The sequence below is a fragment of the Argopecten irradians genome, chromosome 14, assembly GCF_041381155.1.
Source record: "Argopecten irradians isolate NY chromosome 14, Ai_NY, whole genome shotgun sequence".
Taxonomy (NCBI): Eukaryota; Metazoa; Mollusca; class Bivalvia; order Pectinida; family Pectinidae; genus Argopecten; species Argopecten irradians.
In genome coordinates, this window is record NC_091147.1 from 15,893,789 (window position 1) to 15,921,661 (window position 27,873).

General features: G+C 34.1%; 2 protein-coding genes and 1 non-coding gene across 9 annotated transcripts in view; 2 read left to right on the forward strand and 1 right to left on the reverse strand.

Moving 5' to 3' along the window:
* Positions 1 to 206: 206 nt before the first annotated feature.
* LOC138307421 (uncharacterized) lies at positions 207 to 10,894 on the forward strand. Of its 2 annotated transcripts, none has more exons than XM_069248163.1 (2): positions 207 to 363; positions 7,800 to 10,894. In XM_069248163.1, the coding sequence occupies exon 2, from the start codon at positions 7,819 to 7,821 to the stop codon at positions 8,824 to 8,826; it is 1,008 nt and encodes a 335-aa protein (XP_069104264.1). In that variant the 5' UTR covers positions 207 to 363; positions 7,800 to 7,818; the 3' UTR covers positions 8,827 to 10,894. The 2 variants fall into 2 exon arrangements, with proteins under 2 accessions (XP_069104264.1, XP_069104265.1); XM_069248164.1 differs by lacking the exon at positions 207 to 363 and adding an exon at positions 6,633 to 6,872.
* A 3,573-nt stretch (positions 10,895 to 14,467) lies between these two features.
* Trnaa-ugc (transfer RNA alanine (anticodon UGC)) lies at positions 14,468 to 14,539 on the reverse strand. Its single transcript has one exon. It is a non-coding gene; the product is annotated as a tRNA-Ala (tRNA).
* A 2,055-nt stretch (positions 14,540 to 16,594) lies between these two features.
* LOC138307429 (LIM and senescent cell antigen-like-containing domain protein 1) overlaps positions 16,595 to 27,873 on the forward strand; it is a 40,794-nt gene continuing 29,515 nt past the window's right edge. For 2 of the 6 annotated variants that reach the window (XM_069248170.1, XM_069248171.1), the window contains exon 1: positions 25,280 to 27,422. In XM_069248170.1, the coding sequence (XP_069104271.1) occupies positions 27,220 to 27,422 (203 nt within the window). In that variant the 5' untranslated portion in view covers positions 25,280 to 27,219. Of the gene's footprint in view, positions 16,739 to 20,723; positions 21,230 to 25,279; positions 27,423 to 27,873 lie in introns of those variants that run through there. The other 4 variants (XM_069248173.1, XM_069248176.1, XM_069248172.1 and 1 more) reach the window with 4 other exon arrangements.

Consider the following 27,873-nt stretch of genomic DNA (forward strand, 5'->3'; position numbering starts at 1 on the left):
AATAACTTCCCTGATTTACTACTGTGTGTGGAATTATGTTCGAGAATACTCCTGTGTTTCTCTAATAGTATTAACCTCTTATGTTTTGCAAATATTCCGCGGCCAATTATTGATTATTTTCCATACGACCCCTAACTGTATTGACCCAGCGACGCCATTTGTCAGCCGCGTGTCTTTAAACATCTTTTGAGACGACCATTTAAACTAACCCTGAGACGCCATATCTAGTAACAAGTAGCGGGGACAGGATTAATCAAAGGTAACTCTATGTGGTCACATAATCCAACACTGGCTCCATTTACGGTATAGGCAAGCTAAGCCAGCCTGGCGAGGAGTCGTGTGGCAGCTGTACAGACCGACATGGTAAGTTTGTACTGTGGCCATATGTAGATGACCACACCCTATCGATAATGATTTATATGTACGTGTCATCTGTATATAATCTTGTCAAATGTTTATAAGTTCTCTATTGATTATCATTGTTCGCTGAATTTCTGATGTTCAACACATTCTCAAAAATACTATACTCCATGAAATGTGTTTATTTTGGTCTTGTTTAGTCATTCTGATGATTTTTTAAAAACATTTTTAATTGAAATTTTAAAGTAATTAACATATGAGATGAAATCATAGTTGAAACTTTGTGGTCATTAAACGGAAAACTGATGTAGCTGGGAATATTTCGGTAAATTATACGAATGATCAACATTTGCAGCACAGAATTATTCTAATGCTACTCAGCGAACACAATCGTATAATTGTGCTTGTATAATGAAAAATGTAAAAGGCGTTATGTAAATGCACCTTGCTACACATCTAAAATCCAGCCAGTGTAATTCACTACAGTTACATGTTCCTCGGGAAATTACAAGGCGGTCTGGGGGCACCAAATTTGTAGTTTAAATGATGATGTTTTTATTCGATGTTTGATTTTAAATCTACATATAATGCTAATAATACTGTTTCTTACGCCATCAGTTTAAATATTACATCCAGTCTTAGTGATAGCATTTCTATTCAATCTTATTAAAATCTTGTGATCGCGACTTGTATACTTTGTAGTAACCTATAAACGAAGCCATGGAGCTGTGATTTAACTAATTGATTTATATTAGGCCTATACGTATTTTATTCATAAGTCTGTTTTCACAGACTTGACACGATATGATTTATACATACCCTTTTATGATTAAACAATAACACACCGTCCAATACCCATTAATCAAAGGTGAACTAAGGTTCCTTACCTAAATAGATAAGCTCTTCTTGGCAAGTGTAAATGTGTTAACACAGGGGCTTGGCAACAATCCCAACTCTATTTAATTCATAATGTTATCTATACTATATTGAACTTTTCGCTGTGTATCAAGTCCCCGTGCGCTATAATACAATCAACCTATATATCGAATATCTCCCCCATCTGCCCAATCAATTAGGCCTTTAGTTTTAGCCAATGACCATAAATACGACGCGTGTCGAATGCTAAACAACATTTTTATGTACCGTATGAATGGTCATTACATTTCGTGTGGTTTTGGCTGTTGCTCAAACCACGTGGATAAGAAAATTAGTACTTCAATTCATTGAAAGTTCGAATCATCGAAGTTCTACTATATTTTTGGTCATATTCCAGTCCTTAGGTCATGTTCAGACACTTTAGCGGGTCCAGATAAAATGATGAAAATCATACTATTTACAAGTGTATACTATATAAGTAGGAAGTATGATTATTAACGGTCTTTTATCTAACCCCCTAAAACATCTGAAATATATAAAACTAATTTTCAGATCCGTTTGTTTCGAACAGAAATTTTTGATGTATTTGTCGGTTAGTGTAGTTGAAATGCTAAGTTCCCTTACATCCCCCCTCAGCATAAAATGGAATAATTAGTAAAGCGGCAACAAGCTGTATTTATGATAATGAAAAGAATTGATTTTTCCGGGCAAAATATCTTATCGCTATAACTCGCTCGAAACTAAGGAGTTTGCAACACAACTTTGTCGGAATAGTCCAAGAGAATAATGAATGCTATTTCCATGGGACTGATCGTCATATAGATAATGTACTGTCACTTTCTGGGATAGCGTTTGATTGAGTCGGATTCAAATAGGTTTAAAAGCTCATTTGTTATGTCTTCAAACTGGTTCTTTGGTTTTCATGTTTGTTTGTGTCATATAACAACCAGAATACTTTGAAGTCGTGTTAGGTTTAGGAGTTGGCTGAAAAGAAGTGCCAGAAGAAAACCCACCGACTCACATTTAGTAACGGACAGGTACAGTATATAGGGTTTCGAACTTTTTTTCTAATGATCGAAAGCTAGTTGTAGTGTCAAGTTGGTTCTAAATTTGGGTTGGCGTATGACATTTTGATCAACCAGAGTTACTTCCCTTCGTTTATACTCCGTCAGTACTGACAGAGTGAAGACAAAGGGAAGTAACTTTGGTAGATCATAATGATACGTGTATTCTGTATTTGCGTATTACAGAGTAATCTGCCCTTGCGGGTAGGTATTGATTGTGACGTCGTGTGTTTGCGAGCGTAACGTCATACTTTTCGGAGAAAACGACGTCAATGCATTGTGCCCACAAAAGAATGACGGTACAATTGATACCTACCCGCATGGGAGCTAACTCTGGAAAGACACAATAGTGTTACAGTGTAAAAAAAATATAAATTATGAATCATTGATTCGGCATTAACGTGGAAATTCGACAATCTTTGGAAAATGTAAAAAAAAAAAATAATGATATGAATACATTATCAGCCCAGCAGTTTAGATACAGAAGCGATTCTTAAAGGTACCATTATATGATGTAAATATCGATAGTTTGTCGTGTTATCAAATCTGTGAAAAGCATGACTGTCTAATGACTGAGCTGCCTTTCATGTTTTATCAGTTTACAGTATTTGTAACGGGCCCTGTAATGAATGGAGGACTTACGTGCGGAAAACCATTACAGATATTGAGTACTGTACATGCACAGAAAGGCTTTTGCGATCAAATATGAACCGGTTCATTATTATGTATCGTCTGTATACGCTAGAGGCAGGAATGTATCTCTTTAATCGTATTAGTAAATGTCTGATAGCAATATTTCTTGCAAATATTATGTCACAGTTGAAAGCTCGACAAATGTCAGAAAGACATTGCTGTATAAAATATGAGATCTTGATGTCTGTGACAAACTATTTCTCATTGAAAAAAGTATATTTCCGTCATTATTCTAATCCATTAATATTAGATTACAAAATTACTAGATTAGAAACTTTTACATTGTAATAGGTACGACGCAATGTTTCAAATTGTCTTGGCTAAACCTCTAACATTGTTGAGTATCTTCTACCTAAATGCTGTACAGAATCAATTCTACTTCATGACGTCATTGTCTTCTATTACGTTAAAAATACTGCACAGATAAAAAGTTAAGTTAGAAATGATATGAATATTAGTCCTCGCTAACCCCTGGATGGAGTATCGATGATGTAATACCACATAAAACGTAAAAAAACTGCACAAAGGGATATTTATACTATCCCCCACTCCAACCTTGCGCCTTGATTGTATTGCCTGTTGTAGATGAAAATGAAAATATGGAAAAGAAATAATTACACGTACAAGCCACCCACTCGCGCAAAAACTGACCCAATTACATAGTTCACTTGTTGAAATAACAAAATTACAGTGCTAAAACCTCCTTTGACATAAAGACGGTATTACGACCATTTGGTATAAGGGACATTACGGTAATCTGCTATTAAACTAAGGCGTACCACCACGTATATAGCGATAAGAAACGAGGCCGAGCTAAATGGAAGATTGCCTTTCTAAGCTTTCGTCAATTCTGAAGCGATTACACATCAGAATAAATTAAATTGATAGGCCGGAGCCCCACTTGTCGATTTTTATTGATATGTGTAACACCTACAACACATTTGAGAATTCAATAGTGAATATATATCGTACATATCTTTGTAGTTAAGAAGGTATCCGGGGCTGCATGGAGCCCACGCATTTTGAACCACATGATTTATACAAATATTCAATATCATATATGGAATTTCACTTAGATGTTTTAGTGTAATATTGAAGGTTTATTAATTTACATGACTGTCATATAAATGGTCATTCTCGACACTCCAGGGGTTAGTATCACTGACGTGGATATAACGTCAGTGACAGTAACCCCTGGAGTATCAAGGTTGATAAATTACGTCAGGTATATTTCATTATATTTATATTTACTTGTCACTTCTACTATATAAACTAACCAAGGCAAAGTGACGTATATGACGGTATAACTGACACCCAAAACGTGACCGTTATGACGTCACTAATGTTGACGTGGTGACGTCAACTAATCAACGTCAAAATGGCTGTCCCATCTTGTGGATTAAATCGTCGTTGATTAACGGTATAATGGCCTAGCTTAAACAGTGTTAATGCAAAGACCCCAAAATGAGTTGATAATGTAAATATAAGCATTAAACTATCTTCCCATGGCATCTATGGTCTATATAGATGCCAGAGCTTTGCAGACAATCATTTCATAATGCGCGCTAGTAGAGCTTTGCAGACAATCATTTCATAATGCTCTAGCACGCATTAAGAAGATTGTCTGCAAAGCTCTGGCATCTTTATAAACCATAGATGCCATAGGAAGATAGTTAATGCTTAAAGTCCTAACCTCAGACGGAAAAGTGTATGTTGTTTGACTTCGTCGGGTTTCCTTCATTATGAAACCCGAATATTATGATTTTGAATTGCTCTGATTCTCGTAGTGACATGAACGCAAAAAAAAAAAAATTAACTAGCCAATATTATACCTTTTGTGTATTTTAGAGATAGAGAATTATTACTACCAATCTTGATCTCAAGTCTTTTAGCTTTTTTTTGTGATAATCCCGCTAAATGAGCTAGCAGATCTAGAGTTGTCTCGCCTAACTCCTCTTTTCAAATAAAACGGCCACTTATGCACAGACCGGTCCGTGTTTCAACAGTTAGATAATTTGAAGTTACAAATAGGCCTATTACTCTGCTGATATCTATAGTTACATTTAAATCGTTATATTGATGTTTCGATAATACTATATAGCATCTGTATCCATATAAGATATGATCCTGTTGGAATCAAGCTGTCACCGCTAAGTTCTTAATTAAGTGTTGTTCTAATATTGATGTGAAACTGTTAACATTGTCAACATTTCCAGCTGTTTATTGTAAAAAGAATTTCTGTCTACGATTGTTGGTAAAGATATATAAGTTGTGATGAAAAGTTTTAAAGATGCTCCACCGCTGACAATTGGTATTTTTTCACTATTAAAAACAGGAGCAGACGACTTAGTATTTTTCTCCAGTTACAAAAGTTACTTACTTTACACCATTACCACCATTGAAAAGTTTAAGCTTTTAATTTTACTTCAAGTTAAAAATATGAAAAATAATTAATTGCATCCCGAAAAAATTCCATGACACTATATCCTATATGGAATGAAGTACTGATTGCGCATGCACCACAGGCGAAATAAATTATTGTATATTATTTTTTGTGTTAATTAGGCATATATATACACGATTAAACACCAATTATTGTTCAAATGATTAACATCATTTATGCTCTGTCGGCGGTGGAGCATCTTTAACTTAAAACCTTAGTTTAAAGCTCATTTTTGACGATTAGGGACCTTAGCGTAAATAATTTATGATGAAAATAATTTCCTTACAATTAAATAACTATGCTAGTTGCTATTAACTTTTTACACTAAACATAAAACTTCTTTTGAAAACGCAGACACAAAATTGGGAGTTTAATGTGACCGGTTGGGGTTGCTTGTTCGGTGTCTTCAACAATATGCCTCATTAAGATAACACTATGTTTCTACTATTGCAAAGAGACAAAAACGAATATACCTCAACCTCCCAAAATATATAGACATTCACACAGGCAACACTGCGCACACAGGGATCTGAATATTAGTTACTGGGAACAGTTTGTATATATGGACACACCAGAGTGCCCATAGACCATGTTAGACGATTTAGGGATCTAGATAAAAAAAAACCTGGTTAACATCATATTCTACACAGTACTTTATACAAAGCTCGCCGAGACAAAAGATCTACACAAAACGGCTACTGCATTTGGAGAGAGTTGTATCATCCTATACAAGTATACAGAGTGCTGTCACTAAGACGATAACGCTTAATAAACTATAACTAATTTTCAGATCCCTGTGACAGGGAAGACCGTAGTGACTTGTTTATAGGCCGTTAAATTTAATTTTAAATTAAATCAAACTAACAAATCTTTACACACAGTGAAATATCAAGTTCCGACAGAATTGAATCGATTTTTTTTTGCTTTTGTTTTTCACGAGATCCTGTGTAAACTAATATTTGTGTAAACTATAGTAATGGAACAGATGTTATAAACTAGAAAAAGAAATGATATAAAATCATCCAGCTTATCATACACGTGTGAGGACAATATCTAACCCGAACGTTTAGACTTTACTTCATTTATTTATTGATTGAATTAAAATTCGTTTCAAAAGAACATCAGATGACTATTTCAGAGTGTTAGGATGTGCTTATAACAGTTTATTATACTATCTTTAAATATATCAACAGACTACAGTATATAGTGAACGGTAACACAGTATAAAGGTCGGCAAATGGCCATGCTGCAACTATTGAATATTGTCAAGGATGAAATATTAATAATTATTTTCTCCTGTGTTGTGAATGTTTAGCTATCTAAGTGATTTTTACAACAAGAGAGCTGCTGTTAGGATCGATGGCGCTTTTAAAAGGTTGTATTAAGTAATTTTGTGCTGTGCATTTCGACCAGGGAATTTATATGGACATTTATCGGTAGGTACAATGTAGAAGGATACCAAGACGTTAATAGGGAACAAAGAGACGTGATAATTATGTGTTATAGACTATGTACTATATATTATTTATATTAAATACTTTTCAAATGCATGCGGATGTGTATTACACGGAACTTACACGTGCATTACGTGAATGTAACTATTTTTAGATGAAAACGACAGCGCTAGCCTTTGCTGTCGATTCTCCTAGAAATAGTATACAACATCACGGTGCCGAATTTCCAACCAGCGGTAGCATATATATAGTATAGTATCACCAATCAACTGTCTGTATATCTTTATTATAGTATTTCTTCTTTAATACATACACATGTACATGTACCTTGGTTGGAAAGTCCCTATTGTATAAACAAATACCAATTCGCAGGTGCCTGTGATAATCAGAAGTTCGGCAAACCTTCCGCTAGATCACAGGGCGTGTACCTGCATGACTGGCTGGGGGAGGGGGTCCGTTACCTATAGAACAGAATGTGGTATACAGTACACAATAACACAACAGGTGCACTTATATATAACACTGGTATTTACTTGTTCACTGGGTACCTCAAAGTTCTCATATTTCTTTATTTGTCGCCCCATTGAATATTTAAAGTGTACCATTTATATACTTGGCGAGCACCAACAACCCACAACAGGTTTAGGGGATAGTTTGTCAATAAAAGCCACATACATTTTTTGGTTGGAGTAGAACTGATGGTGACTTTTCTTTAGAAACGAATCGAGATTGAAATACATCAAGAAATACTATAGTTCTATGTCAAATTGGTCACAAGGGTTCGGCACACGAGTCGACTCACTGTACCTGCATGTTCCAAAATAACCATTCGATTTTTTTTCTTCTTATTTCCTTTCTAATTCAGCTGTACATACCTACCTCAAATATATCTCTGTTTATTTTTTACAGGTAACCAACTGACGTTACGATGGTATACGAAACACCCCGATCGTCCCGTTCGGAATCCCCCGTGGCGCCATATCCTGGGTTCGACTTTGACGGGACGCGTATCTTCCCGTCCCCAATACCAAGAGTAACATGGCAGGGAGAAGCGAACGCCATTAGAAATCGTGGAACTGTTGGAAAGTGGGTTTTTGATTACTATGCTGGAAAATATGACTCGCCGCGTCCAGTACCAAGGTGTCCAACTCCGGCAGCTAAAGATAACCATGAACATGGCCGAAACGGGACGGTCGGTCGGCTGCTGAGGGATTCAGTCACCCCTCGACCATCCACTGCCCCTCCTCGTATTAAATCCGAGGCTGAGCCTATAGCAAGTCTTAGTAGGGGTAAACGTATGAAAGTGATTGTGCAAAAATATGCTCAGTCGGCACCAAGTCCCAGAGTTCCAAGAATTAAACCGGAAGCGGAAGGACATTCGCAGGTTCATAAAGGAGGACGAATGGACAAACTTGTTCACAGTTATGGATGTGTGACTCCGTCCCCTCGTCCTGTCCCGAGAGTGAAATCGGAGGCCGAGGGCATAGCTGACCTCAGCAAGGGGAAACGAATGAAAAAGATCGTTCACGCAGATGGGCGACTTCCGGTTACGGCTCGTGATAAAGCAGTTCCTCGTGTGAAACCGGAAGGGGAAGATAATGCCGATTTGGATCGAGGAAAACGAATGAATAGGATTGTTCATAGTTATGGAAGTGATCCTCCCGATCGTGCTATACCACGGGTAAAGCAAGAGGGTGATCCCAACTATAAACTAGATTTGGGTAAACGCATGTGCACTTTATTACATGACGTCAAGAAATACCCTACGTCACCTTGTCACGTGCCACGTGTTCGGCATGCCGAGGCGTCAACCATCTTACGTAAAAGTCGCGGTCAAATGGGACATGTTTTACGTCAGTCAGGTCAACGCACGTGCATTTACAAACCTGGCGTTCAAAAACAGTTGTACGACAGACCAAATTCAAATCTTATGTGATGATCAGAAGAGTGAAAGTTGAAACTTTTTATATTGTAAAACATCGCTTATTTATATAAGATATATATATCAATATCGTTAAAGGAATGCATTTGTATGTGATGGAACGGTTACACAAAATGTGCTCACGTATAAAGGACTAGCTATTAGTGTTCGTATATTCGTTCGTAATGCTAGCCTACAATGTTGTAAACTATCGAAATCAAAATCATAACCTTTAATGGAATTATATTTCTAGTTGGGCCTAAAGATGTGATACCAGCGATCGGATTTACCTTGACCGGCTCAACCAAATTGCCATAGGATTTCGATCAATGTGCATATATATACTGTAGTTGCTCCTTTGAAGTACATAAAGACTAACTTTATTATTGAAATATTAGTGCTTATGAATACGTTAGTGCATTTTATACTAAAAACGTACAATTGGTGTTATGTGGCTGTTGGGCACCACAATAAGATGTGGATATTGTCTGAACTATAATATCATATGTTTAACACTCTAAACTGAATTTAAAACTGATTGGAAGTTGATTTAACTGTGATATTATCAGCCACAACAGTCACCAACGTCACTGATTACTCACGACAGGCGTGGGAAGTCATCTGGATGTTAATTTTGTACATCGAGATGAGGGGGTATATACGACATTACAAACTCGAATCTTTTACCACGCTGTTCCATATAGACACTACAAACCACTCTAGTGTATTCAACACGACATTGTAGTAAACAAATATTGCTAATGCTATTATCTCTTATACTTATCTCATCATATGAGCTGTGATACACATATATAGAAAAGTCTATGGTTCAAGTTAAGTCATTATAAAACATATGACTTTTTATTAATTTATTTGTTAGTTATCAGATTTTAGGGTATTTTGACACGTTATCACGGGCGAGGCTTTTTTTTTATTATTGAAAGGGACCTGTTCCAGAGGAATATCTGTTTCAGGGGTATTTTAGCATTTGTTTTATCCATATGATTTAGTTGTGATGGGACAAAGTCCTTTGTGGAGGAATGTATATTACACTATTGCTATTGCTATTTCAAATCATTAAAAATCGTTTTTAGTAGATTTTATAAAAATTGTTATGCACATTTTAAGCACGCTTATGTCCTCAACGAGTTCGTGTTCTTGGGTCATAAAAACAAACTTGGTAGGCTTTATTTCTAATAATTACATGCTATTTGTGAAATCGGGTTATCTGCTATAACAATGAAAAATTGTGAACTTCATATTTTGTATGGAAATCAAAATTAAAGTTATGAAATTGTGAGTGAAGTATAGTAAGTCGAGCCATAATATATGGCAGGATAATATTCTATACATTTTAGGTGCTGTGGTTTGTGTATGTAATACACATGATTGTAATTAATTTTTGTCGTCAGTCTGGTCCATATAAGACACAGGGGCTTGGCACATCCTCAAACCCATTTATTAATTTATTTTTATATATGTGTATACATGCATTGATAAGGGCAGATAAGGCACAGTTTGTGGTTTCTAATTCAGGTCCCTGTGACTACAAATTTACAAGAAAATGTATAAACGACGCTAGAAAGTAATATGCATATGTCAATGTGGAACCTTTAGCGCTTTGCATATTTTCTCGTTTCCGGAAAGTGCCGAAGGTTAACGATTGGCACAGATCTGTCAGCATTTTTATAGTATTATGTGATTATTCCAGTCAGTATTCAAATATCAAACATACCCTTCTTTGTGCATTTGAAATGTAAGAAAATGTAAGTACATAATGTAGTTCTAATGTGATTTATCAAGTTAAAAATCAAGAAAATTTTACAATGAAATTTTGTACGTTCCTGAAATGCATAATCTAAAACCTGTGGCAATTTCCGTGTATAACAACATACCAAAGGAAAAAGACTTCAAAATATTTTCACGTTTACGGAAAGTAACGAAGGTTCCCGACTGAACGCTCGAGAATAGTCGAGAGCTCCCGGCCCAACTCGTATCAACACTCTTAGCTGTATTGTGATGGTGATATGTGATAGTTGTTTAGTGCTTTACATTGTTATTAAAACATTTTTTTTTAAATCCATTACTTCTTTTGGTTATTGTGTTTATAGACGTGATGATAGTGGGATTGACACTAAAATACGTTTCAAGACCACAGGGACATAGAAATATCAGAATTCCGTTGAATATGTTCAGTGTTTTTTTGTGTGTGTTTTTTTAAATATGGGTTTAAAAGTTACGTAAAAACATACAACTGCCTGTTTTAATTAGGCATACGCGTGAATGTACACTGCAACCGAGAGGTGTACGGCACATAGTTACATTATAAAAAGGGAGTTGTACGGCCTATAGAGTATAGTTACTATTATACATCTTTTCAGTGATGGGATGGTGAAAACTTAAAGGATAACTATTTAAGACTTAAGATAATGCATCTTATGTATCATTATTACATAATTAGTGTTACTAACAGTTTACAATTATGCATAAAATTGTGGTTTGTTTGTTTCTCAAAATCAGTGAATTGCAACATAAAGACACGTATAAAATGCACTAAATGCGTTCCCACTCAATAATTAGGTTATCGTTTGTAGATCCATTTATATTCAATATCCACGAAATTGTCGAGATGATAATGCGTTTGACTACTAAGATATATTTATTTTTTGATATCTGATCCATTGTCAATTTTAGAAATAAAGGTGATGATGATGATATGATGATGATGATTAAAATCATAGAATGATGATGATATAGATGATAGTTGTTATGATGATGAAGTGATAGCGATACTGAAAGTGAATAAGAATGAATGTATTTAGCTATTTGTAGTAAATTGCACATGAAAAAGAAAATAAAAAGAAAGAAGTTTAAAAATAGCTAAACGTGAAGCCGGAAGAATTATTACTGGTTTACGTTCATATGTAACTGTTTCAGCTTTATATTCGGAAACGTTTGGTTTTGGTTTAATTAGTTTAGCGTCCTATTAACAGCCAGGATAATTTAAGGACGTGTCAGGTTTGTTGGTGAAGGAAAGTCGGAGTACCAGGAGAAAAACGACCGACCAACCGTCAGTGTACCTAGCAATTGCCACACATGGGATTCGAAGCCGCATCCCAGAGGTGGAGGGCTTGTGGTAATATGTCGGGACATCATAACCTCTTGGCCACCCGAAACGGGCCTTGAGACACTTTCTTAGAGACGCAAATGTAGAAAACTTACAGTGCAGTCAACAAAATCGAGAATAATTTAGCACCAAATTTTCTCCATTCAGTTCTTCCTCCAAAAGTCGCTGATACTAATAACTATGCTTTAAAGGCCCACTACGTATACATTTCCTAAGCAAAATTTAGTGGTTTCTTAAAAAAAACCCATTAATAACATAAGAAAAAACATATCAAATGCCTAAGATGAGGTAACAACACCAAATATATGCAAGATTCCCTGCGTAATATATAGGATAACCGTGGAGATTCATTTCGATGTTTTGCAATCTGGCGCAATAATATTCAACTGCCGCGCGGTATTTAGGACAACGGCGGGAAACATAAGACGACCCGCGTTATGAAAATTATCATTTTATCATTTTGTTTATTTCAAATAAATTTATTATTTATTATTTTTTATTTTGGTTACCTGAGCTCATAGACAAAGGCAAAAAACTGGCTTATATCATAAATAAAAGCGTACTTTATTAACACAAAGACTTGCTATGTTTTAAGTTAGAGATAAGCCTCAAACTGTACAATATGTTGGAGAGAGAACAGATCTCGGCTGACGGGCCTCGATACAGTTCTCTCTCAAACATATTTTACAGGTTTCGGCTTATCTCCATAACATATTGTCGGGAAATTTGTTCTAAATTCGCTGACGTTATATGTCATCTGACTGAAAAATATATGTATAATCATCAAACAAACATTATCTATACAACTTAACACCTCAGTTTTATCTTTATGATAATTACCTATATCGAAGTCACTACAAGCCGTACACCTCATTTGCTATGAGCGGTACACCCGCTAATCAAAATATCAGCTATAAGCCGTACACCACCGAGATTTTACATTTCTCCCATATGGCATAAATAGATTGGTCTGAGAAGTATTTTTCTTGTGAAGCTATCCTTATATATCATATTAGAGTAATGTAGTTCTAAATTACATGTTTATGGAAGATGGAAAGTTCTTTTCCAGCATCTGTTCTAACGACAGGCGATTTAAGTCGGTACCTCCGTTAGTGTGTTTGCATGTTTACATCTGTCAAGTTTTTTTGGAACACTTCTCGAAAACCGTTTATATATCATTGTGTTACTGATATATTCGGAAACACGTGTACCAAAAGTCAGCATCCAAAAACATCTCAAAATGCAGATAAAAGCGACAATCTTAGCTCTGTTCAAATCCTGATTTTCTCACTCTCGCTTCAGGGGGTACCTAGTTCCGGGGTCATTACCACACTGTACCACACGGTGCTACAGGAACAAAGATAAATTTTGGAACTCAAATAAATACTGGAACACACATGTATATATAGAGATACTGAAACAAGAACAATTCTAGATGAGTTCCGAATACTTCTTCTCATGACCTTGACCTTTAGAACATCGATTACAAGAATCCTGCATGGAGCTACCTAACATATACAAATTTGCCATTTGATAAATATTATTCAATCATCGGAAACCTTTACAAGTCAACCCCATATAACGTAATACCACGGCTTAGACATTCGTACCAGACCCCTGTGACCAGACCTATCATGCATAAACACTAGATTATTTTTCATTCTCTGTGTACTTGCTATTACATCTTATTCAGTGTATAACTCTTATGACTTATTCATGCAAATCGGTGAATGTTGAGCCAGAAGAAATAATACGCTTTCTCTGCAGAAAAAAGAATCCAATTATTGTTGCCATGGAAACCGATTTGTAAATGACAAAAGGCTAGTTACAGAGAGAGGTTTGTTGTGTACTAAGTGACCCGGTCGTGAATAGACTTATTGATCTGCTTCACTATTTACTTATTCTATTGCTTATAAGATGCGGTAGGTTTTAAAGTTTAAAATTCTGTTAAAAAAAATAAATAAGAAAAAGGACACATTGTGTTACAGTCATTTGTATAAAACATAGTCACCAAATGTAGGGGAGGTAATTCTTGTTTAAACATATCGCTTTTTATTATTTAACTTTATATGTATTTATCACAATTTGTAATTAATTATTAATACTATTAATATGATATTTTTGTTGGGAAATGGTTTTTATAAGTTGCAATAACCTGTGCTCACTCCTGTTGTAAAAATGTTTTTGCAATGAAATACGTTTAAACTCAATTCGTTAGGTCATGTTTATCGGAATAATGCTAGCATTAATATAAATATGATGATGAAATAATATCGCTGATAGGTGAAATATTATCGGTGATAGGTCTAATGACAACTCAAATATTAAAAAATAAAACTATAAAACAGAGATCTGTATAAATAATATTTAACTAACTAAAATCAATATACATGATATCACAATAGTTGTCATTTTATTTTTACAGATTGATATAGCCGAATTCATTACTCTAATTAGTTTAGCCAATGTATTTTTGCAATATTTACTATATCGGAAAAAAAAAAGATAAAAAAAATAAAAAAAATTATGTGGAGATGCGGGGGATCGAACCCCGGGCCTTTCACATGCAAAGCGAACGCTCTACCACTGAGCTACATCCCCTCCTTGTTGACAAGGCATTTTAAATAATATTTGTAGCTATTTTAATTCCGGTAAGTGATTATCAGACTCATTTAATGCAGGCTGTAGTTCCATTTTATAATACGAATTCACATTTGATTGTAGAATTGATGCAAGGTAGATATGAAAATGTAAGAAGCTTTCATTAATAGAGAAACCCGTGATAAAGAAGTCAGGTTTGGTTACTAAATATAGCTTATTCATAAGGAGGTAAAAGTGTAGATCTAGCCCAAGCACGACTTACCTTCCACTATTTACTCGTTGATTTCCGGTGATAAATCATTCACGCTGTTCCAACTCAAGGACGTATATCTCACTTATAAATCCTTGTTCCAACTATATCGCCGCATGTTGATAACCAAGGATCTACTGATTTTTTATTGGAAGACAGTCGAGTTTGAGAAATAAGATAATTTGATTCCAACATACAATGACAATTTTAATGCATGTGTCTCTTCGTTTGTTACTACAGCATTTCAAGGATTTTATAAGTATTTATTTGCTTCTTTCTTTCTTTTTTATTGTTTCTAATACAAAGTGAACAGTAATGTACACGAATGTACACGTATTCAGTTTTATTTGTTACCGTACACTGTATACAACATTATTTTCTCTTTCTTTTATTTCATCAAGATGACCAAATTACTCGTTTATAACTGACGAAATTGATTTGAAGATTATTTGAAAAGTGAAGACTTCATTTATCGTCGGTTTACCGTGGTCTTATACAACCGAGTTACTTGTAATTTAATGTAGTCCGCTAAATTTTCTATATTATTAAGCTTTTTTGCCAAATATCAATTAAGCAAAAAAAAAGTCTGTTTAGGGTTTCATTAAAATATATATATATAGGGTCGGTAGGTCGGGATTTTTTAAGTGTCGTTAAGTAATGGCCGGAACCGGAGTCTGAGATCGAAATCCTAACTTTTATTTTTATTTTTCGTAGAAAAGTGGGGGGTTATAGGGTCGGGACTAAAAATTAGGGTCGGTCGGGTAACCCTAAACAGACATATACTTTTTGCCTAAGGCATAAAAAAGGCATATTAGCGGAAAGATTGTTATAAAGTTTTATAAGATTGTCTCTGCAGACCCATGAGGAGGTGAATGACTCGTAGGTTTCTAGTTATCTCTCCATTTGTTACAGAGACTAAATCATAGCGATGCTTCAATATTCTAGAGACTGGTGGGCAGTCTAGACAATACAAAATATGTGTAATAAACATTTAATTTTGTAATTATGATATACAATAAATTGCCTGAAAAATTATATGTTCAAAATAGTGTTTGCGATACGACAGAGTTAAAGTATATAATCACACATATAGCTTCTAAGCCTACCGTTCACCATATGTTACTTCAAATACTTGTATTAAATACTAACAGTTAGATTAAACGACGTCGCATGTATCTATTCCATTCCTCGACTGACGAGAAAACGTTGAAGCAGAGACATTGATAATTTACTATCTAAATCTCTGGTTGAAGACAATACTGAATTTCAATCGGCGGCCATACCAATTTCCGTTCGAAGCCGTGAGGTCTTTGTAAACTTCCATATTTGTTTTTTTTTTCAATTTTGTGTGATTAATGATGTGATGTCAATGTCAACGACTAAAACAACTTTCTGATATTTTTTTTCTGTTAACTCCACTGCCTGTCATGACATCAAGTTTTAATTCGGTACATAAAATGTACATGTACTCCTTCATTGTCTTTGCTGATGGTCCTTCACTTTATAAATAGACATATTTCCTTGTTAAATACTTTTAAGTACATTTTACATGTTTATAAAGAGACAGAATGAGATAACTTAATTCTCTTATTAGTGTTATTTTTTTTTAATTTTCTGTGACAATATACATTTGTATTTCTCTGACATATTATCACTTGTTGATCATCTTCTCTGGGTATCCTACACAATCTTGATAAGAAATAGTGAAACAAATCTAAAACTCATCTGACAATTACCACACCTATTTATAAAATGGGGATTCCCCATCTGTGCCTCCTCCGATTCCACATTCCTCAAATGTTACCTTATAAGTCCCCCGGAAGTGACGTCATGCTTCCGCCAAGTTGGAGGGTGAACGAAAACATTTGATGGTCCTGTACCCAAATTTTCTGTAAAGTTTTGACAAGCCTAGGGAACCTCTGAGTTTAAACAGCATATATGACAGGCAGGTAGGTACACCATATATCCTATGTATTTACACTAGTGACCTAGTTCTATGGTTGGGACTACAGCGGCGAAGTGATGTCTGATGAAGGGCTTGGTTCACTAATTAGTTTCGGACAGGTGCCCGATGTTTGGGACGGGGATGTTTGGATGATGGGTGTTTCCTCTGTTCGTTGAAGATTTAGTCACTTCAGATGTACGCTGAACTCTGATGCGAAATACTTTACGTCAATATATAGCCTACCGATACCTACATATGCACATTGTTTATTTGTTTACACTGACGGACTTAGATATGTTTATACTCCTGCTTATCCATATCATCTAAAAATGTGTATGTTTAATGTCGGAGGGTGTAAGACACAATGAACACTAATAAGAGAGTATGCCAAATATAATATCCCTGTAGGAGTCCTTTATAAAGTCTCTTAAAATTTTCAGTTTGGCATTTTCAGAGACGTCTAACGAAAGGTCTGTACTCTGAAGAGAAAAGAGTTATAAGGAAGGAATTGCAAGAAGGATAAATGTCATATTTGTTATAACTGAAACAGGAGAAGAGAAAATTTATAGCGGCCAGACCAGGATTCGAACCCGAGACCCCTAATTACTAGCCGAATGCTCAATCTCCGATCAGCTACCTGCAGATTACAGACAATTGACCCAGTCTAATCCCACTACACTGTCACTACCCTGTCCTTTTTCAAAGTCTTCACCCTTGAAGACATACAAGACCCTTATATACCACCTCTGTGGGTATTTTCATTGCATTTGGGCACTAAGTTTGTAACATAGATGAGAAAATGTAACGACCAGACCCGGATATCAATTCGAACCCTGGACCTTTGAATGCCAGCCGAATGCTCTACTGCTGAGCTACCTGCAGATCACTGATGATCAACCCAGTTCAACCAAGGATGTGATCTTGCAAAATATTGCAACTTGTAACTAAAATTATTTACAGCTAGATAGTGTACATATATTTGATGCATTAACTTTTTCTAGACCTAGGCCTGTGTGGTCTGAAATAAAAAAAATCTGTTTATATATAAAGCCCTTAATAGATTAGTCCTTTGATGCCTGGTACCTACTGACAGTAGAATTGTACAAATGTGACATTAAACTTTACCAACACAGAATAATTGAAGAAAAAAAAATTATGAAGCAGTTAACATTTTAATGATGATTTTAATTTCTTGCTGTGAATACATCATACCCAAAAATCCTGTTGAATCAGAAGTTGAACATTGTTGTACTTGCATAGTCCTACCTGAAATAATAAAATATATTTATCATAATTAATTTCAGATCATATGAATTACCGAAAGCACAATAGTGAAATTTGGTAATTGTTGTATATAATACATACATGTAAATCATTGTGTCTAGGATAATGCCCCTCTGCCCCCTCACCTTACACCCCAAACCTGTCCTGCCCTTTGCTGTCTTGATCTCCCCAAACACATAACCAAGTTACTTTCATTAGTTTGTTTACATCTAAATGACAATATGTTATTGGGCATATGATATTTGATATGTTACACAAGGGAAGTAACTCTTGTAACCTTAGTTACTTTATTTTCATTGATAGGAAAATGAGAATCTGTAAACAGAAACTAAAAAACACATATTAGACAAGCAAGATAAATTTCTAGCAATGTGGAAATTCTCAATACTTTACATATAACTAGTGGTACTGTAATTAAATTCAAATATTTGCTATTTTCCTCCTGAAGTAAATATATAAGACCTTTATTATTTGCGACACAGTGACTGTTAGATACGTATACTGCATTTGATAATCTGATTCTTTATCTTTTTTAAGTACATTATGTATACACACGTAAAACACTTAAGAAGGGCTGTATTACAAACTATGTTGATAACAAAGTGATTTTGTAGGTCCTCAGAGGTTCATTATAACTGTGTTTTACCGGTAATCATATTTGAATTTTGAATTAAAAAACTTTGATACTGTCAGAAAATATCAGTAAAAGATACTGAAGACCATAATGGAAATTAGAAAGGCAGACTCAACTGTGTAACTATATTATCTGAGTTCAATAATTATCAGTGATGTGAATCTATTCATCATCACGATTATCGGGTATCTTTTGTCTTTTTTGCAACAATTACGTATACTCTCAAAGTAAAAAAACCCAATAAAAATGAAGATACCAAGATAGAAAGGACAGTTTTGAATGTTAGATACATGTACATGCTCAGCTGCAATCTCTATTACATCTAGGTATACTTGTATATGTATGATGTATTATACCAGGACTGGAATTTCACATTTTAATGACTACCGGTAATTAGCAAGTGCTATAAATTGGAACTTACTAAAATACCTTTTTACTTGTAATTAAATCTCATATTCAAATATATAATGATAATTTTATTTGAAATAATTTTGATTTATTTTGCTTGGTGATGTGAAATGTACAGATACATCAACATTATTTAAAGGAAGAACAACATGTGCCCCCATATTTTCCATTAAAATCAATATTTATTCAAAATCATTAAGCTATTGTCACAATTGTCCCCCATGAAAATCACTTGCATATTTTTCCACTTGATATTCTAGGACATCTAGCTACTTCCAAATAGCAAGTAAAAAGTCTTAATTCGAGGCCTGTAACGAACTGGTTACTTGATAAAAACTACCAAAAAACAATTTGAAATGAATGATTTGTTTGTTTGCTTGAGTTTTACGGCTCATCAATAACTAAGGTCATTTAGGGCCAAACTACAAGTCAGGCATGAAAAATGTATGAATCAAAGTTTATATTTGTACATTGCATGCATGTGAACACAATTCATAGAAGTTAGAAGTAAAATCGATGTAGACAAAACAGCTACAGTAATTAATGCATGCAACTGACTTACCTTTAAAGGCAAATTATGTGAAAAAACCTATTTTACTAAAAAAAAATTGAACTTCATAAAATGTTGTGCATGTGTCCAGTCTGCCACGTAAAAGTGTATCTTTAAGGATATATCTTGTGCAAAAGATGGGGAACAATTGGGAGAAACTGTTAATCTTTTATAAACTATCCTGCAATGCTTATAAAAAAATGTTAAATTATGAATGCAAAATAATTAATTTTCAATGTTGATGCTATAATGATTATTTGGTTATTTGTTAGTTATTTTAAGAAAGACATATAAATCAACATTGCTACTAAAAATAATTTTGATATGTTTATCCCGAATGAGGGCCCCCTGTGGAGAATGGTGTTACATATGTAGATGTATGGTATCGGATGCTGGGCCTATGAGATAAGTGTCTCCGCAGGAAATGACAGTTTATGTACAAATGTATAAACCTGGTCTCTCTTGGGGTCAGAGGTCATACCACACATAGGTACCACTGTATAGAGGAATTCATATATCAGTAGATCTGTGGAGATTTATATTTAGGCCAAGACAAGAAAATATGAGTTAAAAGAGATTTTTAAAAAATAAATTTTATTCGTTATTCATATTATTGTAAATTTTAAGTTGATGAGGTGATAACATTAGTGATGACATCCGGTATACATAGTTGAATAGGGATTTGCTTGAAGAATTTATTGTCTTGGAAGTTCCGTCAAATCTTCCACACTGACCACCTTTATATAAAGCCCAACTGCTTAATAAAACCACTTTCTTACTTGGTCAATTTCAACACTGTGTATAAATTTAAATCTTTAAAGACCATTGTTTCTTGGTCCCTTGGGTAGTATTAGACCGGATTGACTCTAATAGACTCTATACAGACCGAGTTTGTTCTTCTCTTTGTAAGTTTTGGTTTATAATGTAAAAACAGCCACCTGTTTTGATTTAAAACAATAAAACCAAAAAATTATGTGATGATGATATATAGTTCATTGTTTACCAAAGGAAATAAGGCTGTATTAACTTATTCGATGGCTTCAGACTGAGTTTGTTCTTCTCTTTGTAAGTTTTGGTTTATAATGTAAAAACAGCCACCTGTTTTGATTCCTGCAGACAGGTGTAAAAGAGATACAGCTAATCTTAACTATACAACTTTTAATGTTGATGTGCGGAGCCAAATTAAGCTATATGGTCACAACCTGTTCCTTATCATCCTACTTCACTCTGTATCATATACATTGAGTGATAGCAAGGCCCATCACTTGTACATCAACAAAATGTTTCAGGTTGCCTTCAACTGAGAATTAATTGTCTTGGCCTGATTTGTTTGGGATGGTGGTTTTCTCACCTCTCAGCATCTTATGTTCAGGACTATTTATACAGTACTTAACAATACACCAGGATGTAGCAAGCTTTATGTAAAAGAGATTTACCCTAAATAAGTTGGTAACTCTTAAATAAGTCGGTAATAGGTGCTATTGTTTACGGATGTAACATTAGGTAATTGTTTAATAAGCCGTCGTAAAAGTGACCGTGATGTATGCTGAAGTTGGTGAGGTGCTGGCCATGAGGGACCAGAGGCGATCTGTATCGTCTGTGACATCACAGGAGGAAAGGTATCATGTTTAGGAATATGTAAATCAGTTTATTATATTTACTGGAATCGATTCCTGCATACTGTGATAGGAACGAACATACATATGTTCTACCTTTTAATAGTACATTTGTATGATTTAATTTAACATTGTATGTAACTGTTCTGCTATTAAAATATGGATATCTATGAGAATACAATAATATGTCTAGCAGTTTTATATTTAACTGAATTTAATATTATTACATGGACATTGGTTGTAATGTTCTACAAAATTCATGTTGCAGTAAAGCTGTCCTTAGTAGAGTTGTTTCCCTTTGAACAATCTAGTTTCCTGTTAAATTTTAATTTCATACTGAGATTGCAATGAGATAGTAATTATAATATGGAAGTTATATCAATTATTTTGATTATTACCTATGTAAACAGTTCTAAAAGATTGTAGTAGACCTATATATTAGTAAATCCACCGAAGGAGACTTTTGACAGGTTAAGAATAATTAGCTTTCAGCATTTTTGTTCTTGCTCTATTCGACTTTGCATATTGAAGAGTTATCTGCCCTTGTGGGTAGATATTGATTGTGATGTCATATTTATGTTTGCAATCGTGACATTGTTTTCAGAGAAAAATGAATATATCCAAAAATGGAGAGAGAGAAAAATCCCACGTGGGGCAGTATGTTGCTAGGTACTGACCACTAGCAGTAGTTTTTCTGCGGGTTCTCCAGCATTCCTTAACCAACAAACCTGGCATGTCCTTAAATGACTGCGGCTGCATGATAATAGGATGTTAACATTAAAACTATCAAACCACAAAATTATGATGATGATGATATATAGTTCAATGTTTACCCAAGGAAATTAGGCTGTATAAGTTATTCCATAAAAAAATATCAGGTCTGGAATGTGACAATTAAGTAAATGTATTTTTTCTGTGTGACATATATATATGATATACATACCTTATGGATTAGGCTCCCACAGAAACAGAAATGAGATAACTGGCTATTGTCAAGTTATTTACACTAAATTCAGAAACATCCAGCTCTACACTTCAGAGCCTAGCAGTGGTATAGTTAACCAGCCAACTGAATGTTAATCTTAACAGAAGCTACATTTTTTTTAGGGTCATGTGACTGCTAATTTAAGGTATGAGCTGAAATATAATATATCGCAGGTATTTAGGCTATAAATCGTTGTTATTTGACACGGAAACTACCCAAGTAGGTTAATATGTAAGTCGTCTTCATGGTAAAAATAGATAAAAAAGAAGAGTTTTATCATTAGCGCCAATCTTTATAATGTTTTCAGTCACACTTGGACGATTCTTCTCAGGGCAGGTGTAATAATTTGGGTAATTTGTCTAGACTTTAAAAAACATTAAACTACATTGAAAGTAAATAATGACTGAGATTGTGGACAAGGAAAGTAAAATAATGACTGAGATTGTGCTTCGTAATCCTGGCTTTAGTTCGTCAAAAGAAGTGAAAAAATATACTCGTGGTGTAAAACTTATTGATTATAATCTCATATCACTTGATCACTATACTTTAAAATCTTATCAGATAGACTCCTTTGTACAAAGACAATATGTAAATTGATAGCTATCTTAACAAAAACAATATTTAAATTGATAGCTATCTTAACAAAAACAATATTTAAATTGATAGCTATCTTAACAAAAACAATATTTAAATTGATAGCTATCTTAACAAAAACAATATTTAAATTGATAGCTATCTTAACAAAAACAATATTTAAATTGATAGCTATCTTAACAAAAACAATATTTAAATTGATAGCTATCTTAACAAAAACAATATTTAAATTGATAGCTATCTTAACAAAAACAATATTTAAATTGATAGCTATCTTAACAAAAACAATATTTAGATTGATAGCTATCTTAACATTTTTTCAAAGAAACATGTATGGTATATTATTATAAACAAGATAATTAGCAATATGATACAAACTTCTTTTAAACTTTCATAAAAGTTTCAACCAAGAGGCATTGTCAGTTTATGCAGGAAAAATAATGAAAATCATAAAATAGTTAATTGGCCAGTACTCTGATGTGTGTGTACATATATTTATTTGATAATCTTTTACCGCGGAAACATTTTGATTTACTGACTCAGAATTGGACAATATTTATCATAATTAATTTGATTGAATTAAAGAAAAGGATCTTACGTTGACTTTTGATGCTAATTTGGATGTGCGAGTTGTTATTTTGTCAACTTTTTAAGTTACACTAGATTTGTGAACTGCTAATTTGTTGATTTTTGAAGGTAATCTGCTATTTTGTTTGTTACACTGACTGGATTTGTGTCTTGTGACACTGGATATTTAAACTGCTATGTAATGTGTTTCTACATGAACTCATGGTCAACAGAAAAGTTTTATTATACATATAAATAGATTTACATTTTATTGACTTAATCAATAAATCATAATGATTTTACCATGTTTACGACATCTTTTAAATCTCAATTGTTTAGCAATGCTTAAAATGTTATATTCGTGTATAAACCAATTTGTACATGGGCAACTTAATTTCACATTTTTCATGCCAAACAACTTTTCAACGACAATTTAATATTTTGTGATTTGTAATACCTTGGTAATATGACTTTTTTTTATCTGTTCTCAGGGTATTTTTGAAGTGATTAATCTTTAGTTTCTTATTTATCATTAAATAAACAAAGTTTAATCATGCATGGAATTGCAGTTGTCATTTTAGGGCAGAATCCAGAGTGGCTGAATAGTCAGTGTCCAAAATTATTATGGCACTAGCTTTCTTCCTCAATGTTGTCCATGTGAGTCTTAAGATTATGAGGATGAATTCAAAATGTATAAGGTTGTCAAAGATGATCATATGATTTAGACTTTAAATTTCAAATGGGTCATAACTTCATATCATAATGTGATACAAAATATGTAAGAGACATTGTACTTTATGGAATCAGCCATGCATAAAAATGTTAATATATAACTTTGATATTCTCTGATATTGTCTATTTGAAATGTATTTTTGGGTTTGTGTTAAATGCATCGCTGATGCACTATAATAAGTATAGGATTTCAGTGTAATAAAATACACAACATAAATTTCTGGTTGTGAATTCTTCATTTTTTTTTCATGTGCTAGGAAAGACAGATGAAGGTCATTGAAGGTTGTGTAACTCTGATAATGAAATCTGTACATAATATTTGCATTTATGGTAAAAAATAACTTGGTATGTAAAAATATCTAAGTATGTATTTAAATTTGTCTTAAAATAACCCTTTCTGTGATATATGTATAAGCCTAAGGGTGTTGTCTTGTTCGGTGATGTTTGTAACAGGAAAAAAAATCCATCTAGTACCGTCAATGTTTCTGTTTGTATGTGAGGCTCTAAACTATCTATGATAATTGAATGAATTCTTGTTCCCATTTGTGTTCAAATCAGAAATTCTGTGTTGAATATATATATAAAGCAAAATTTCTTCTAAAATGATGAAATAACATTTCTTTAACAGAAACAATTGGAAATATGTGATAGTTTGGATAGAATTTTCAATGTTAGGAATGAGATTCTTGACTAAACACATACAATATACGACAGATGCAGAATTAGTTTTACGTATATTTACTACGGATGTCAGTCTCAACATCTATATATATATTAACATCAATAAAGATTTGTTTAAAAGGAATTTAATTTAAAATAGTACACCTGGAAATACTTAAGTTGAAATAAGTGAAATAGATATTACCTGTGTTTCGTACAGCACAGTAGTTCCTGTCACATGTAGGTACTAAATACTGAAGACGGTAGCTTGTCGATAAAAGGCTAGAATACTAATGAAGGCTCCCTACCGCTCCACTAGAACCTAGTCTTCATTACAAATCTCTTGTATACATAACCCCGGGGGAAAAACAACATACACCAGTTGAGAAGGTCAGGGGAAAAAAGGTTAAACGAACATTTATGCAAATATTTTACCTGGTTTACAGACCAGTGTTAATGCTAGTCAACAGATAGCATAAATGTCCTATAACTTGTGGAGTTTAGTATGTGTTTATAATGACCAATGTCCAGTGCATTGGTCGATACAAAACAATTGTTTGTTATAATCTCTTGGCGCTCTAAGGAAGTTAATACCCATGGGATATTCCGGGTGTCTATTCTTTAGAGATTGAGTTAATTCTGAAGACTTCGGATTTTGTCACCGACTTTAAAATTCTGGGTCAGTTACAAGGTTTACAACCCAGAATGCTTTGTAGGGTTGTTTGACTCTTACAAACGGTTTAGGGTGTGGATTTATTAAAACTAGCTACAGTATACGTTTGTATTTGTGAGCCAGAAAAAGATTGTCTTGATAGCGGGTAGGTTGTACACCAGCTGTGTAAGCGAGCCGTGAAGAGGATTATCTGTCGTGTGTTATGTGTGGGTATATATATACATACCCCTACCTCAGATAGCTGTGACGATGATACTTGTATAATTTACAACGCCATATACCAGCATTTCATATCGTGATTGTTTACCTTCTGCACGTTTCATATATATAGTAGGGCTGTTCACCTGGAGATTTATCTGTGCGTCTCGGATAAAACAACTGTGACGAAAATTGTAATATTTACAACATTGGGTACAGATTTTCAGCCTTTCATGCAGACAGGTGGTTGAAATACCTTGGAAATTTTACAAATAATTGACACATTTAATGGATGCATTCTGTTGTGTTAACCAAACAGCGGATTGTGACATACATAATTAAGTCACCAGGGATGTAAAAATTTGAATAATATCATCATTTACTCTGACCCTCTATGTAGGACAAGTCGTGGACCGCTGACATCAAGAAGCGTAATTTCAACAGGTATCTGTGTTATGACACGTACCTTTTGTCGTCATCATTTTGATGTTTGTAGCTTGAGTTTCAGTGCAATGCATCCAACACATGTACAGAATCAACAGCAATATTTTATCTCAGAAAGGAAGTGACACTGGTGGATTTACTTAGGATATATACACCTAGACAGGACATTACATAGTGATTGAAAAAAGATATTAATCATTTCCTCTGCTAAATAATATCTGCTGATGATTAACTCACTCAAGGATTGTTTATTGGTGTCTTAGAACCAAGTGCCTCTGATTGGTCGAGATACAGGCTGGCAAAACGCACCTGTATATTGTATAAACGGTTTGTGGAACAGATGGACGACTTGTCTGTAGTGTTGTCTGAAAAACAATAACATTTGCCTCAGTCATCTGGAAATATATACACAGGAATTATATTCGATCTGGAAAGAAATTTATGTAAGGTTGTTTTTATGTTGTTAGCCTGGAACTGAGAAGGTTTTAAGGAGAATATTTCAAGAAAAAAAGAGAAAGACAGAAATTGGTTTGGAATTGTGATATAAATATTCTGCTGTGGTAAAAAGGTTTTTAATTTGAGGCCGACATTATATACATTCATATTTATGTATACAGTGTATAAAGGAAATATATACTGTGGTTTAGTGCTGCCTATCCTAGATATTGTTTTGTTGCTGGAGTTCCTAGGCATTAATTTCAAGTGAAGTTTTTATGATGCAACGATAATGTGGAACTACTTCTTTTAAACATGGATGTTTAATTGTGCAATAAATGATCAATTTTCATCTGTAGTTTCACGAACAATCAATATATCTTGTGAGTCAGTCATCGTAAAATCTGAACAGTTTGTCGAATAGCAGATATAATTTCCACTTGATGTCCATGCAACTGTATGTGTGTGTTTGCAGCTAATATTAATATATTGATCAATTTACCCTACATTGCACCACAAAATTGATCAGTGAAGAAGTATATCAAATTTCAGGGTATAGTGTCCACTCTAACATTACTCTCATATCGTATTGGAACAAGCACCTGTTGGGAACAGATTTTCAGTTAATGAAAAAGTTTCTTGGAATTAAATTTGGTTGGAAGTAAACAAACCTTGGAGGATATTACCAAGACTGGATTTTAAAAAATGGCCACCATAACTAGCAGACCAACAAACAGAGGAAATATGAAGGGAGGGAAAGAAATGCTTCGTCTACAATCCCTCAATGATAATACAGAAAGTGAACTTTTCCAGCGGAGACGTCTTCATTTTGGCGGTGAAGATGAGGGTCACTATTCTACTATCAATGGTATAGATGGAGTTGCAACACTACCGAATGGTGATCAAAGGTATTGGAGTAGGATTTTAATTTTGTAGAAAGTTGCAAGAGTGCCATATAAGACACTCCAAGGGAAGGAATTGGGAGGGGGAAGTCGACCAATTTTCATTTGCTTTAGTGAAAATGTAAAATGCCATGTTTTCATTGAATGAGAGAAACAATTTTAACCTCAAGGCCTACACTTTTATTTTACAGTATGATAACTGCATATATATTTAGATATATCAATATTATTTGGATTTTATCTGGAAATATAAATCACAGACTATAACACAGTTGCGTATTGAATTTATTTGTAGATATAAGCAATTATGACTTTATTTGTATTTTCGCTGCAGTCCTTCTTATGAAACTTTACCAATTGCAAGTGCAGTTGACAGTCACTTAAACTATGAACTTCAATCCCTTCATGGAATTTGCCTCTGTCCATGTGGCATTCACATTGGCTATGAATGCCAACT